Source organism: Phlebotomus papatasi, chromosome 3, assembly GCF_024763615.1.
Source record: "Phlebotomus papatasi isolate M1 chromosome 3, Ppap_2.1, whole genome shotgun sequence".
Taxonomy (NCBI): domain Eukaryota; kingdom Metazoa; phylum Arthropoda; class Insecta; order Diptera; family Psychodidae; genus Phlebotomus; species Phlebotomus papatasi.
Window position 1 is genome coordinate 32,880,784 of NC_077224.1, and position 16,347 is coordinate 32,897,130.

The 16,347-nt window shown below is 32.7% G+C and overlaps 1 protein-coding gene across 9 annotated transcripts in view; it reads left to right on the top strand.

Annotated features, from left to right (window-relative positions):
- The window catches only part of LOC129805330 (potassium voltage-gated channel protein Shaw-like), a 32,476-nt gene extending 16,417 nt beyond the window's left edge, over positions 1 to 16,059 (top strand). Inside the window, exons 2-9 of one of the 9 annotated variants that reach the window (XM_055853173.1) lie at positions 4,104 to 4,229; positions 4,826 to 4,975; positions 8,650 to 8,977; positions 9,074 to 9,424; positions 9,674 to 9,970; positions 12,597 to 12,806; positions 13,210 to 13,390; positions 13,514 to 16,059. In XM_055853173.1, the coding sequence (XP_055709148.1) occupies positions 4,186 to 4,229; positions 4,826 to 4,975; positions 8,650 to 8,977; positions 9,074 to 9,424; positions 9,674 to 9,970; positions 12,597 to 12,806; positions 13,210 to 13,390; positions 13,514 to 13,623 (1,671 nt within the window). In that variant the 5' untranslated portion in view covers positions 4,104 to 4,185 and the 3' untranslated portion in view covers positions 13,624 to 16,059. The remainder of the gene's footprint in view (positions 1 to 4,103; positions 4,230 to 4,825; positions 4,976 to 8,649; positions 8,978 to 9,073; positions 9,425 to 9,673; positions 9,971 to 12,596; positions 12,807 to 13,209; positions 13,391 to 13,513) is intronic. The other 8 variants (XM_055853177.1, XM_055853179.1, XM_055853180.1 and 5 more) reach the window with 8 other exon arrangements.
- Positions 16,060 to 16,347: the final 288 nt, after the last annotated feature.

Sequence of the window (16,347 nt, forward strand, 5' to 3'; positions counted from 1 at the left end):
CTTTTGACACCCTATTGATTTCATGACAATCTCATATTTTATTTTCTGTAATATCAAGCACTTCACCATTAAAAATCACAATCAACTCATTTATGGTGTCTAGTGAATTGGAAGGCTCTCTTTTGTGAAATTGTGTGGAAGAAAAATAAATGTCTGCTTTCTGCTAGATATACCGCTACTCTATATATAAAATTTTATCATTAAAATTGTCATTTAGTGACACTTTATCTATCATTCTTTACTAAATCTAACATTATATTACTCTTGAGGAGAAAACACCACCATATATCAAGTTGCTATATAGCAAATTTTATCATGAAACAATCAACCTCAATGAAATGCAAATAAAAATAAAGAATTTCGACCAATATTGAAAGAAAATAAGACAATTTATGAGTATTTCTGCTATTTTCTAGGTCTTCAAAGTTGCTTTTGTAAACTACTGAATTTTATTAAGATAGTAGATTTGTCTTTGAAGGATGCTCTGTGGAATGCTCTTAGCCCATTACACATTTTAATAGACTTAATGGAAGTACTCGAGAGCTATATATTTGGTCTTCAATTTATTGTACTTACTTAAAGTTGCAACTTTAGTAAGGTTAATTAGTTGAGTTTTTTTACAATTTCAGCTTCTGTAGTCCGAGTTGAAATCCGATTTCGTTGGGTAGGGTCCAAAGTGTTTACGTATGGCCAACTCTTGCTCTGAGCGTGTCAATTATCAAGTGAATGAGTGATACTGAATCTGTCTTTCCACTCTTCTCCTTTCCCTTCCACCATTTTGGAACACTTCATATTTCCGTTTTTCTCAATAAATTAGCCCCTATGGCACGGATCGGTTCCAAATATTAGTATGTTATATCTCTTCCTTAGAGTTTTCGATAAAAAAAATTGGATACTTCCAACTTCCGACTCCCAGACCCTAGCAATAAGGTGCCAAAAAATAGCCTTAGCTAGCTCCGATTCCAATTATTAGAATATAATTCTAAGTAGTGATTAGAATAGGTCTCGGTTATACGCAACTATTTTTCAACGTATCGAAACTTTATACGACAACTGCTAAGAGCTAGTCCTCGGTGAGTGGCCTTCAAAGTTGAAGGCAATTTCTTACTTTCACATACAAATGCGTATGAGAATTTTTCTGCACTCGTGATCGTTATGCAAAATATTTAAAAAATGAGAAGTTTTTCCGTATTATAAGATACCTTTCCGTATAGAGGGATAAATATACTAAATTTTTGTTTAAATAATTTTTTTCCTTGGAGCACTGTGAGCTAAGTCCGAGATCAATTTAGGAATTGGTTTCAAATAGCTCCATATAAAAAGGCCAACTTGCCAGGCGCTTGGCTAAGAGCGATAAAATAAAAAAATAGATGTAATGCCGAAAACTTAACATCTCGAAATCTCCACTTTTAATTGTGGTAAAATTTTAGTATAAATAGCTGAGGTCAAATCTTTACCGTCGAGACCATTCTGCTTCTCGTTCTTTTGCCAGTTTGTTTTGAGCCAATAGAAAACATAAAAAACTAAAACGCGTTATCTCTTGTTGTTTTACATGCACTTCTGTCTCAACGGACCGTCTACTTTCGCCTTTTTGTTTCATTCAAAGTTTTAGATACCTATACAAAAAATGTGACAAACTATTATATCTTCTGAGTTGGTGGCAGAGATGAGTACATCTAGATCCAGAAAAAGCACAACTTATTGAATATTGTTCTCTCTTTAGAGGTAGATAAATAATAAGCATAATGTGGTATCTTTCTTTTTTTGCTGATCAAGGCAAGATGTAAAATGTCATAAACGAAAAATAATTTGCGAAATGATGCTCAAAGATAATTTCATGGTTCAAGGGTATATGTATAAATATCATTCTATTAATACACTTTCCCTTTGATACGATAGAAGAGTGCCCATGGTGGAAACTTTAATCCCTTGAAGCTGCAAATAGAGCATAGAAGATAAAATGTGAGATAAAATTTTGCTGAAGAGATTGTCTTTTAACATATTTTCCACGTAAAAGAGCACCCACTGTCACATTCCCTCGATATTAAATTCTTCCCATCTTTGCTAGCAGTTAATGATGGTAAAGAAGGTGGATGGAGCTTCCCCAAAAGCAGGAAAAAGCATTTAGAGATAGGTCCTCGTTGCAATGTAAGTCATTTATTTGAGCAGAAGAGAGAGAGATAGAGATATGATATTTAATTATTGTTTGTGAAATTTATCAGTATAATCATTACAATTGACATCAACGAAACGAGATGAGATTTCTATTTTCGGAAATTAATCGCCTTAGTGCTACCGTCTTCCTCGCGTGTTGTATCGCAAAATTATGTATATGTTTTGATATAATATTGTTCCAATGTAACAAAAGAAATTATAATTAATATAAACGATTCTTGCTACTCAACGTGATCGAGCTAAGGCTACATATCATTACTTCTCTGATTACATCACACATCGAACTCAAACTGAGAATAAAATATTTATTTCTTACATTTTCAATGATGATTTAAAGATTTTTAAAGATGACAAGGATAATTTAGTTATAAAATTAAGAATTTCGAAAAAATGATTTCATTATAAAAAATATAGGATAGAAAATACAGGATAACTAATTGGGACAAGTTTGTGTTAATTTGAAATATGGTATTTCCAGAGTGATCTCGAAACGGTTTCAATACTTACTTACTTACTTGTCCGGCGCTACAACCAGTTACTGGTCTTGGCCTGACTCAGGACCCGTCGCCACACGAGCCTGTTACGCGCCACTGTTCTCCAATTCCTCACCCCTAATGAGCTGGCGTCCTGGTCCACGCCGTCGGTCCATCTGAGGCTGGGTCGGCCTCGCCTCCTCGTAGCATAGAGTCCGCCCCTAAAGACTTTCCAGGCTGGGTCGTCCTCATCCTCGCGAACCAGATGACCAGCCCACCGGAGCCTATTGAGGCGTATTTGCTTGACGACAGTTACCTCTCGGTAGCGCTCATACACCTCATGGTTGTACAGGCTCCGGAAACTCAAACGGGGCCAAGAGTTCGCAATAACGGTTTCAATATCATAGTTTAAAAACCAGTAAAGAACTAATTACAGTGGTGTCTCTCTATATGCATAACCTGTCGATGCACAGCTTTTGTGTCGGTTGCATTCAAAATCAATTTGTTTACAATTTGACAAAGTAAATAAAAGAAATTATTTTCTTGGTAACTAATTTTTCTCGTTTTAATTTTATTAATTTTATTGTTTCTGTATCATATTATAGTTGAAATAACCCGGGAAATTCTAAAAAAAATAAAAAAATAATAATTTATTAAAAGAAAGAAAAAAACCGTTAGGAATTTCAAAAAAAGTCGTGCACATTCAGAGATCGGAACTCTCAAAAAAGTACCCAAACTATGCATATAGAGAGACACCACTGTAGTGTAATAAGAGACCGCGGTAGAATTAGTAGCATAATGAAATTTTTCTTTGTGTTTAATTTGTAAAAGAAATGTTTCTATTAGGCTGATAAATATTTCAATACATAGGTAGCGATGTATATACTTCGAGTAAACAGTACAGTAGACTCTCTCAAATTCGGGCATTTGGGACCGAAATGTCACCCGAATTAGCGAGAAATTCGGGCATCAAATTGTTTGAAATGCAACGATTTTTTATTCATCTGCATACTCATATTGCGTTTACGTCGCGTCGTTTACGTGCTCATTGCTATTGTAAATTTCATGAAACCCTCTTTATAATGTAAAATCATATCATAACTAGGACAAAACATGGCAATTTTGAGAAAAAATATCTTCATTCGAAAAAATGAAAAATGTCGATAAACTTTTTTTGAAATTTAACTGCTGCCCGATTTAAAAAGTAGTCCGATCTTAAAAGAGCTGAATTAGCGAGAGTCTACTGTAGTTCCCTAGCAACTAACTAACTACACAATACCTATCTAATTCTATACGTCGCTAATTCTGCCCCAGTCTCCCCTTCTAAATACCACTCCACAGATTTACCAGTCAACCTGGAGTGATATTCATGCTCTATTATGAGAATTATAGGATGTGTTTTCAGACAATTTCTCGAAATTTCTTTGTGTCACTGAAATGGATATTTATTTCCAGATAGAGCTTCTCTTAGTGGATCAGTCGACGGCGTCACTCACGTGTGAGATGATTGCATGACAAGAGAGGCATCCGGAAAGACATGGATGGTGAAAATCGCATAATTCTCAATGTGGGTGGTATCAGGTAATTTTTCCCATCAGACTTCACTCTTAGCCATATCTCGTGTGTTTGAGCAAATTTGCCAAAAACACGTTATGAGAATTTTTGGCAATTTTCCCTGTATATACCCATTGATACTTGGGCCAGAATGAGGAAAGCAGTGGGGTACACTATGGGGTGGTGGGAACGACAAGGGAAAAAAACCGTCATGAAAGAATCAAGAAAGATGGTGCAAAAAACGACAAAATATTTATTCACGTTCACCGGAAGGATCTCTTTGTTTGGCGCTTTCAAATTTCTGACGCCGCTTTTGGAAAGGTTTCTTTTTTTTTGTTAAATATTTTTTTTAGTGAAAAAAAGCTTCATCATTGAGAGCCCTCGGTGAGTTCTCACCCTCTCACAATGGACGTGATGATATGAAATAATGCCCGTTTTAGATGTGGGAATGAAAATCACAGTGAAACATTTACTTCTAAATGAATCATTTTGTAAGCGCCGTTCTTTTTTTTTCTTTTTCGACTTTTCCACCAGAAAATATCTCAATGTTTTGTGCTTTTTCACCTTGATGGTAAAATTTCTCTTTTTTACCGCCCTCAATTTTTTTTTATTCCCTCATTCAGATACGAAACGTACAAAGCTACACTGAAGAAAATTCCAGCAACGAGGCTCTCCAGATTGACAGAAGCCCTGGCAAATTATGATCCCGTCCTCAACGAGTATTTTTTCGACCGACATCCGGGCGTTTTTGCACAGATTCTCAATTACTACAGGTCAGTGGTATATTCTGTATGTTAAGTTATAGGAGCGTGGGAATTTTATTTTAGAAATCCCAGCACGAGAAATTTGACGAATGCCTAAATTGTGATACTCTAACTTCTAAACATGAATATGTGCATGAAAATTCATTTCACAAGCATTTACTTCCAAGTTGTATAATTCATTATTATAATTCGGTATAAAGACTTTATAAATTTATATAAACAATATTTTAGGGACATACAAGTGTAAGATATGTTACTATATATTATTATGATTTTCGAATATTAAAAATAAGTGGAATAGTGGAATTCTTGAATTTGTACCTTGCATCGTACTTACGAATTTGTTTACGCATTTTTTTCAAGTTAACCGTTTCATAACCGATTTAAACCGATATATTAATCATTTAAAAGTTTACCTAAAATAACTCAAAAGCAATACAAGTGAATTTTTGAAAGAGATTAGTTATCGATTCATAATCGGTTTATTATTGGTTTATAACTGTATGGCCTCTAAGTCTAGTGACAACTAGATAGATGTATAGAGAAACGGTAAAACAACGGGACGTGTTGTATTACTACAAGATTTATTACTGCTTAAATTCTAGAATTCTAGAGAGCATTATATACGAGGTATGTTCAAAAGTAAGGTGAATTTTCAAAATTTAATTTTTGGGGTCTGCGTACATTCGATTCTCGGTTTTCCTTTTATGTTATGTTAGTGTACATATCCTAAATATATGTTGACATGCCCAGCCATTTCGCATTTTTAGTGTAGTTTTCACGGATATAAACGTTAGGCTTGTAGAGTTCTTGGGGAGATCTTGCTAATGAAAAATATTAATCATAGAATATCTATTAAAATTTGTGTGAAAATATAAAATCAAATCCTCTAACCTACTTAAAAATCATCTACAGAATTTAGAGAGTCTTTTTTCAGCAAAAATGAAATTTAAAAGTGTTATAGCCTATTCACAAAAGGTCTAGAATATGTTAATAACGATGTTCGGTTCTGGACGTCAAAAACCGATTAAAACGTTGAAGCAGTAAGGAAAATTATTATGCAAAACTGTGAAATAACTTTTAATCCTTTAAGGACGATTGGGTCACCCGTGACCCATAGAGAAAATAGTTTTTCCTGGCTACCTAAAGGTATTATTTATTTATTTTAATGTACCTGACTTTTTATTGCCATTTTGTACATTGTTCAGTTTACAAATGTATTAATGTTCGATTTACAAATGTTTCGTGAAAATATCCATTCAGACGCTTCAATATTGCACTGGGCGGGACTCGAACTCACAACTGTGACAGTTGTGCCGGGGGTCACATTAATTTTCCGAGTTTTGAAAATAATTTCTTAATGCCCTAGACACACTTATGACTTAAGCCGAGAGACGACTTAGTGGAAAATGATAGAAATATAGTTTAACCATTATTTCTAATATAATTACGCTAAGCCGTCTTTCGGCTAATCCTCATGTCTGTCAAGGCCCTAAGTCAAAACATAAAATAGTGTCTCAAATATACCTATTTATTTATTGAAGAAAAATTCTATAATTCCCATATGGAATTTTGAAAAATTCCCATTTGGAGAAGATTCTGAATTAGCCTATTCGTAGCAAATAATAAAGTTTTAGTCTTCTCCCTAAAAAAAAAATGACTAAAATCATTACTTAAAAGCTGCAAAAATACTTCTGCAACACCGGAGTATACTTTTGCAGATATGTACTTTCTTTTTAGTAAGTTCAAGCAATAGTATGTATATCCACAACGAAGCTTCCGTTTTTGAATTAATTTAAGTTCTAGAATAACTTCAATAAATAATAACATGCCTGAAACAGAATTAATTAAAATGCTCTATTAGTCAAATTTAATACTTAAGAAGTTTTACCGAAACTTTCTCCCTTTCCATAGTCCGTGAAATCAAAGGGCAAGACTTTAGCAAAATTTATCCCATAAATTACAACCAAGGGTTTTCTCTCTGTTATACTGAAAAATAATTTAATGAAATTCGTTGGTGTTCCACCCGCTCGATTGCACATAAATGAATATTTTTGGTACAATTTTATCAATATTACAAATACAACCATGAAAAATTTATATACCATAAGGTCAGAGGTGATTACGAGTTATTTTCTCAAGTGAATATATCTATAGGCAAAATTTATCATTTAACTGGGTATCCCCAATTTTCACCAACAATTGATAAAATTCCCAGAATGATAAATTATCAGGAGAAATAAGAGAAAATCAATAGAGAGTGCAATTGATGCTTATTCTGTTGTATATAAATTGAGATGTACATTTTTCACCAGAGAAAAGACTTTGGCGGGGAAACATGAATAGAATTTCAGTTTAGTTTCATAATAGCTTCTTAAGTTCTGCCAAATTCTCACAAAAATACTTTTGGAAGTTATTAGTTCTTGTTGGGGTATTTATGAGTTTACCTTATTGCTTTTTGAAACTAGAAATAATCCAAAAGAGTATTCGAAAGGAGTAGATAGATATAGACAGGAATATAGTCCATTGCTGGTTGAACCGTTGCAGAAAGGAGTATGAAGCAGCATTTTATGTTCTGCTTAAAGTCATTACTCATAATATTTAGTGTGTAAAAATTCTGAAATATCATTCTAAAAAATTCTAAAGCAAGCAAAACTAACAACAATTATTTTATGTAAAAAAATAATTTTCTACAAGTACAATAAAAGCCGGATCGGATTGGCAAATTAATTTTTAGTTAAGTATCATATCATTGACAAAAAATCGCAAAATTAATTAACGTTTCCGCTTTTTGGTATTATTCTCTGGGAATAATATATAGGAAAACATGCAATATAATGAAAATATGCTTTTGTACAACATTTCATGTTGTCATTAACTGACTATTATTCCCAATTGCTAAATTAAAATTTTATTGAATTGTACAAAAATATAATTTATTGAGCACATAAGAGATGTTAGTATCTAATTTGAGTTTTAAATTAGATTTCCATGAAGGAATAAGGTCTTCCCGGAAGGGATTTTTTCTAGCCATCTATTATTTTTTCTTATACAGGAATGGGGTTGTCAGTCCCATGCCCTATGGAGACAAGTGCAGTGGAGCTCACTGGATGCAATCCGAACAACTTTAACACCAGAAAAAAAAATCCCTAAAGGGGATTTGAACCCGGGACACTTGCATCATAGACCGAGTGCTCACCACTTGATCCATTGAGTGCCTTTATTGTTGTTACAACTAATTTTTTTTTGAGAACTCCTTTCTACTAAGGTTCCACGTATATATATTTAGACAAGCCTGATAAAAATGTGTCAAAACGGATATTTAACTTTCAGACGAGTTTAGGAAGAAATTTACTGTTTCTTAAGGCCATACATAAATTGTTTGTCATTATGTCTCGCATCTTTTAAAAGTTTGGACGTTTAAGATTGTTCATAAAAATTGTCTAGTGAATATTCTATTGTAAGGGTTTGTCTCTTTTATTTCGGAATATATTTTAGTCGACCCTCGTTTCATTCTACACATGGTTCTCTTAATAATCCAGCTAAAAAAAATTTAATTATTTATACTTATATTATTAGCTATATAGTTAATTTGTTAATATTCTTCATAGACTTTATCAATAACACATAATTTCTGTCAAAAACGTAAATTCAAATTGAAACACGTTTTTCTTTTTCAACAGAACTGGAAAACTTCATTATCCGACTGATGTGTGTGGACCACTTTTCGAGGAGGAGCTGGAGTTCTGGGGTCTGGACTCAAATCAGGTGGAACCGTGCTGCTGGTCCACCTACAGCATCCACCGTGACACGCAAACTACTCTGGCGATTATCGACAAGTTGGACTTAGACAACGAAAAACCCACAGAAGAGCAGATAGCTAGGCTGTTTGGCTTCGAGGAGGCGCTGGCACGTGGTGAATTGAACTGCTGGCAGAAGTTGAAACCCAAAATTTGGGCTCTGTTTGATGAACCGTCGAGTTCCATGGGCGCGAAAGTAAAGCCCAATAATGTGCATTGAATATTTGATTTTATGATGCATGTCATCGCACTTACTAATTCACGACCATTACTCTTTCTCTCTTCCTCTTTCTCTTCATCCCTCAAGGTTGTGGCATGTATTTCGGTGTTTTTCATATGTACATCCGTCATTGTGTTCTGCCTGAAAACACATCCGGGCTTTAGAGTGGAGTCACTTCCTGTGGACTTCATTGTGGCCAATAGCACAACTGAATTGGCCAATACAACTGTGGCATATCATGAAGAAACAACGACTGCATCAACAATGAGACCAGCATCTCAGGCTAGCTTTGGAACAACGAATTATGGACGCTGGAAGAGACCCAGCATGGTGAAAGACGGATGGCAAGATACTTACGGTCAACCCCATTTGGCATTTTTCTATGTGGAGCTGGTGTGCAATCTGTGGTTCATTATTGAATTGGCCATTCGATTGGTGGTGAGAACTTTGTTATTCTTTATTCAACATCCATTCCAAGGGCCAAACATGCAAAATCAATTAAGTCACTCCTCGCCATGGGGTGGTTGGAATCTCATAAATCTCTCTGTGAACCGTTTTCCCCAATTAGAAATTCAATACGGGTTCTAATTTTAATGTGTCATGTCCATTTCAATGGCACTTTAACGTCTATTAGAATGGATAGTGAGTGAAGGTAATGACGGGCACTAATGATTTTGATGATTTTAGGTTTCGCCAAATCTCTTTCAATTCATCAAATCTCCTGTGAATATTATCGATCTGGCTGCCACACTCAGCTTCTACACGGATGTTGTTCAGCAGATGGGCGAACAACCAGGTCTCCTGGAGGCTTTTTCCATCATCCGAATTCTACGACTCTTCAAACTCACACGGCACTCACCTGGCCTGCGGATCCTTATTCACACCTTTAAGGCCTCTGCCAAGGAGCTCACACTCCTAGTCTTCTTTCTAGTTCTCGGAATCGTGGTGTTTGCTAGTCTTGTCTACTACGCTGAGAAATTGCAAGTGCGTGTTTATTCACATTTTATCTGAGTTGAAAGGATTGTAGTTTTAAGCCATAGATAAACTATGGATTAGTGCTTGCTTTAAAGTTATTGATGAAACTTTATTACATATTGGTTTTGTATGCATGTCATTTGGATTCTATTTCTAGGACATTTTGAAAATATATTTTTAAATTAATAAGTCAGGTTCAAAAAACCGGTAATACATCAAGAAAATAAAGGTTATTTTAATACTTCTTTGATCCTTTCCGACCACTTTAAGGTAATAAAGTAGTCTCTATTTTTAATAATTTGAAATTACTATTTACACAAAGTTAACCATTTCAATTAATAGAGATTTAAAAAAATAAAATCTCTGAAAATTTATTTTAATTTCTTCATGTTTTCAAAAATTTTCTTATCTGAAAACTGGGGAAAATACGACAAATCTAAAATTTCAAAGTCGAACGTATTCCAAAATACAATAAGCCTCAAAATTTTACCCTAACGTTTACAAAAAATATTAAAAATGATTTCAAATTGGATTCCTATTTTTTAAAAATATTTTGTTATAATTAAAAAAATACTTAGACAAATTTATTTCCAAAATATTTATATTGGTGTGTTTTTCCAAAACAACTTGTATCCACGGAGCATGAATCCGTTGACATTTTTAGAATTTTTCAAAATACCTTCTATGTCTCGAAATTTTGAATTAAAGATACATGGTAATATATACCAAAAATCTTTACTGAGCCACAATTTAGTCCGTTTGTTTTTCTTATAAATGAAGGAAGTATCCAGTCGGAAATAGAAATAGTTGATAAAAAAATAAGAATAAAAATTATTTAATCCTCTACACTGCCGCAGATAATTTATCTGTATTTCAAAGGGAAATGCGATTTCCAACACCGAGAAAACTTAGGATGGTAAAATTTACCATGCTCCCTACAAAATTTTAATAGTTGGATAGTAAATAAGGCACATAGTAAACGCGATATTAGATCGGATTGTCAAATAATGTAGAATATTCGTGCACGCCTTTAGAATTTACTATCCTATGGATAGTAAATTCTAATAGCCGGATGTTAAATTCTAATATCTCCGGATAGTAGATTTTACTAGCCGGATGGCAGATTTTACTAGCCAGAATTGTACTGGCAGGATGGTAAATTTTACTGCCTTGAATGGTAATTTGAATTCAAATTACTATTCTCCGTTAAATTTTACCGTCTTACAGTTAAATTCTAAGATCTAATATTCGGCTAGTAACATTTACTATCCGGATATTAGAATCTAGCTGAGGTCAAGGTAGAATCTAAAGAAGGATTGTAGATTTTACCATCCGGCTATTAGAATTTACTATCCATACGATAGTACATTTTAAAATTTCAAGATAGTAGATTCTAAAGGAAAATGTCTATAGAGGATGGTATTTTCTACTATCTTTTGAGACAGTAGAATCTAAAGACACGATTTGTAGAAAATGCCATCCAAATTTTTCTCGGTGAAGTCTTTTTCCAAAACCAGTTTTTGGAGATAGATTTTGCATCAAAATCTTGAATAGTTTTAAGAACTTTCGCTATTTAAACTTTTAGAAAATAAATCAAAAAACTCATTTTCCTTCGAGTTAAGTGAAAAACTTCCCCAAGATTCTTTACGTTTGCGATTTAAGAGCTTTCTCTCTCTGATTAAGATTTATGTCGTATGGAATCCCAACTACATATCGATATGGTATGAACAACCCAATCTTTAAATTTTATAAATTTTAAAGCAAAATGTTTCCGAAGTTTTTGTTTGTTTTCCTTATGAATAATAATTAAAACTTGTGAAATTAATCTAGAAGTAGTGGTATGAATACTGTGCAAGTGCATATGTTCTTGACAAATTCTGTCACTTGATAACAGGAAGTACTTATTAGTCCTTGAATTTTATTGGTTAAATTTAGAAGATTTTTTTTTGGAATTCTGAATGTCTACCAAAAGGAATCGGAATGATTCTAAAAGGAAAAAGTATTTTTAAAGAAATTGATTCTCTAATTTTTTTTCTAAATCTCTATGTCTTCTTAATGAATTTTTCATATTTTAATTCGATAATAATATGTTAAAGGATTTCATACTAATATGTATTTCGAATAGAGACTTGAAAATATAAAAAGTTTGGCCTTTTTCATAAATTTTAAAATTCCTTTAAGAAAATATTAGAGTAGATTTGAACTAATCGTAATACTAACATTTAAAGAAACGAAAACTGCCAAATTTCGTACATGCTGTTGGATATGTTGTAGTCTAAAGCTTGAAATGTAATATTTTTATTACAATTTTTTATATTTTTTTCTACAGAATCTTGCTTGTAGAAGCGATTGTCATGTATTTCTTGGACATTGTACAAACTTCTATGATTGAAAAATCTGAAGATTTATGAAATTTTGAAGAACAAAAATATATTCAATTTGGCAAAGTTATATACACTAAGTTCAGTATTTTTTGCTGCTGATAAATGTGGTGAAAATTCTAAATTTAACGTAATTAGTTACTGTAGCATGTAGTAGACTAAACGCCTTAATCTAACGCAAGTGTTTACGACTTGAAGTTCAATTTTGTTGGTATATTGCCTTAGGTCTATGTTTAATCTCATGTTTCTTCCAGGATAATCCGGATAATCAATTCAAGAGCATTCCTCTCGGTCTATGGTGGGCCATAGTGACCATGACCACTGTGGGCTATGGTGATATTGTACCCAAGACGTACGTGGGAATGTTTGTGGGTGCTCTATGTGCTCTGGCCGGTGTATTGACCATAGCTCTTCCCGTTCCCGTCATTGTTAGCAATTTCTCCATGTTCTACTCTCATACTCAGGTAATGGCTGTTCTTGCATTATTAACTAGTACGGAATTTTAAGAGCTCTTGCCATAAGAAGACTAATCAGGAATACAGTATTTCATATCTCGTAATTGATTTTTTTCTTGTTCATTTCACTCCCCTTTTCAATTTAGTTGAGCTGAGGCCAGTGAATAAGTTAAATTGGGTTTTTGATTTAAAATTTATATGGCTGAATTCTTCAGCACTGCTGGTTTCAATGAAATTTTTGAAATTACTGGATTAAGAGCAAATGAAATACATTTATATAACACATCTTCTGCAACTGAAGAAATACCGAATGTGTTTATTAGCAAAACACAATTAAAACTCTTATTGATAACGTATGGACAAATTTGATAAATTTAATTATAAAATTGACATTTTATATTATGCATTTTAGGCACGATCTAAATTGCCAAAGCAGCGTCAGCGCGTTATTCCTGTGGAACAACCCAGGCGCAAGAGGGAGACTGAAGTTTCAACGATACGACACAATGTCAACAGTAGTCTGAAGAACAGTCAACATCCGCCGAATGCCCACCTCAACAATTTCAAAGATGCCTTTGGTACGGCTAAAATTGGTATGAGATAATCTTTACCATTGTTCTAGAATCATCCTAAAGTGGGGTGGTTTTTTTTTCTTTTTCTGCTTTTTCTTTTTTTATCTGATCCCTTCCGCCGAAATCGCCTTTCTTCCAAAACAGCAGTAATTTCACCCTCTGTCGATAACAAGTCTCGCCCGGTGAGAAAGGATGATTCCACCCAGGAGACTGATAACCATCGTGACACAAAGTACCGCCTTGATTATTTTTAAAGAAAAAAACACAAAATAAAGTGAAGAAAATTGCCAAACTATATAAAATAAAACATTCAAAATTAAGAGAAAGAGTACCAAAATAAAATATTGAAACCACTTATCGACACTCTCTACCAAACTCGTATACTTTTTGTGATAATAAATTCTCTCTTTAAAAGTAGCTACATATATCTTCCAATAAAATGAAAAACTGAAAACCTATTTAAATAAAGAGAGTTACCCATTTTTTCTAGATAGGTAAGTGAATAAATTTTCGTTTAAATCAATTGTACATTTATAAAATCACTCTGAAAACTTCTGTGGCAGGTGAAGAAAAACTCCGCTTATAACTGAAAAAGTTAAAAACGTTCTTTGACGAATTCTACGGAAAAGGCAGTCGAATACCTGTACCCATTTTTAATATGAAAATGTGTTTTATTCAGATAAGCATATAGCTACCGGTTTCTCGAGCAATGCTTAAGATATCTTATCAGTATAACTCTAAAAACGTAAATGAATTTAGAGGCTAGATTATAGTGTCGCTTCCTAAGTCCTATACTGTTAAAGTTACTGGTTTACTTGTTAAAAGTTTCTTGCTTAATAAGAGTTACTCAAAAACATGCCGTTAAATAGAAATAGTTGCATTTTTTTAAAGAATTAGAATTTTTCAAGAAAATTTAGGCTTTTACACAATTAGATCGGTACTGTAATTTCTGTTTTTTCTTACTTACGACATTGGATCCTTCATAATCATACACATTCTTTTGGAAGAGAATTTGTTATAAATCAGTATATCTGTTTCAACGTGAATTACATAAAAAATAGAGTACGACGAGTCTACCGGTCATAAAAAATATTTTTTTATAACAGACAGACATAAAAAAGACATTTTTCAAATTACTGATTATAATCACTCATTATAGCAACAAGTAACCAATTTGAGTTTTTTTTATCTGTTTGAAAAATTGTTAATATCCATCCACTGGAACTGATATTCATTACAGAACATTGTATTCACCACAGTCCAATCTTGACCAAAAATTTTTCTTGATTAAAAAAATTTCTAATTTTTTTTTCGAAATATTGATTAAAAAAGAACGAACAAAACGTATTTAGAAAATTTGATTTTATTAAAATTTTTGTAGTTGCTTTATAGATTTCTATATAACTTGCCCAATAATTTTTTCCAGAGTCAAAATCAAATTTATTCTCTGATTTCTCAAAAAAGTTTCAATTAAATTAGATTGTGTTTCTTTTATTAGATTTATAGCTCTAAATTTTGAGAAGTAAATTAATTTAATTTTGCGCACTATGAGTTGAGAAATGGAGAACTGATCCCTGGCAAAATCTTATCTTAGCAGGACATCTCCAATAACAGCCAATTGGGCTTGATCAATGTAAATTGACTACATTTATTAGCAATTTTATGTATAACCGATTTAAAATTTAAAAGTTTAGCTGTTGTGACTTAACGATCGGAGATCGTTTTTGAAAAAACTACCTATGGTGGACACGCGATTTCTTAAGGTGGGTTCGTCTGAGTCTATAATGTAAAAAAAACTAAATATTTTCCATTAGCAAGAAAATAATAAGAATAATAAGAATAATAAGAGAATTTTTGAAAAAACTGAATTTGGATTTTTGGACGAATTTGAAATAAAAAGTATAATTTTCTGTGTATGTTCCATCACGTTTCGTTTTGCAAAATAATTTCAGATTCTCAGATGAAGCACTAAACAATCTTTGCGATAAGAAACATGCAGAATTTCAATAATATCGATGCATTATTTTTCAAAATATCTTGTCTTCCAATTTCAAAACGTTGTTTTGAGAAGGAAGTGATCAAAGTTGATGCTTCCCACTTTCTGAGCTTAGAGGCAGAAATTTCCACTCCTAGAATTTTATTCCAAATGTCTTGAAACTTTGAGAAAATATTTTTAGCGAATTAAATTATTTTACAAAAAAAATTGTAATACTCATGTAACTTCTTAAATTCATATTTCGTGTATTTAATGGTCGCTTCAAATATATTGAAACATTCAATTTCTAATAACACAAAGTCAACTTTAGTCTGCTTTTTGTAATTATCAAGAGGATGCTATCAGTAGGATTGAATAAAATTCACAAACTCATATTGAGAAGAACTCTGTGAATTTATCTGTCATTGGAAGTTTTGAGAGTGATGACAAACTTTTAAATGTAATTTCATTAATTAAGAAAAGTTAGAAAGAATGCGAAAATCTTATTATAGAAAATTCAATAAATGAAAAATATTTTCAAAAAAAATACCAGACATTCTATTTTATTATTTACTCTCATTTTGTATTTAAGGTAAATTATGAATGTATGTATAAAATTACATGAATACTTGTCCAAACTGTGATTCATCTAGAAAAAGAGATTTAATCTTCTCATGAGAAAGAAAATATAGTATAAGGGAAATAAATAGCAAAAGAGTGTTTTTCTTTTTGTTGCTATATCTATATATTATCTTCTATAGACACAGCAATATCTCTTTCATTTTGTTATCTTCTAAATCCTTATTATTAGGTATTCCCCAAATACTTCTGCTACAACAATACACAATTCAAACCCACCAAATGATGTCGAAAAAGTTTTATTTTCACACTATTCAGTCCGAATAGACAAGGGTTTGGTAAGAGAATGGCACTAAAATCTGCAAAACTCATTGTTAGAAAAAGTTTTTCATCCATTTGGGCGATCATTGGAACTAATGCCTAG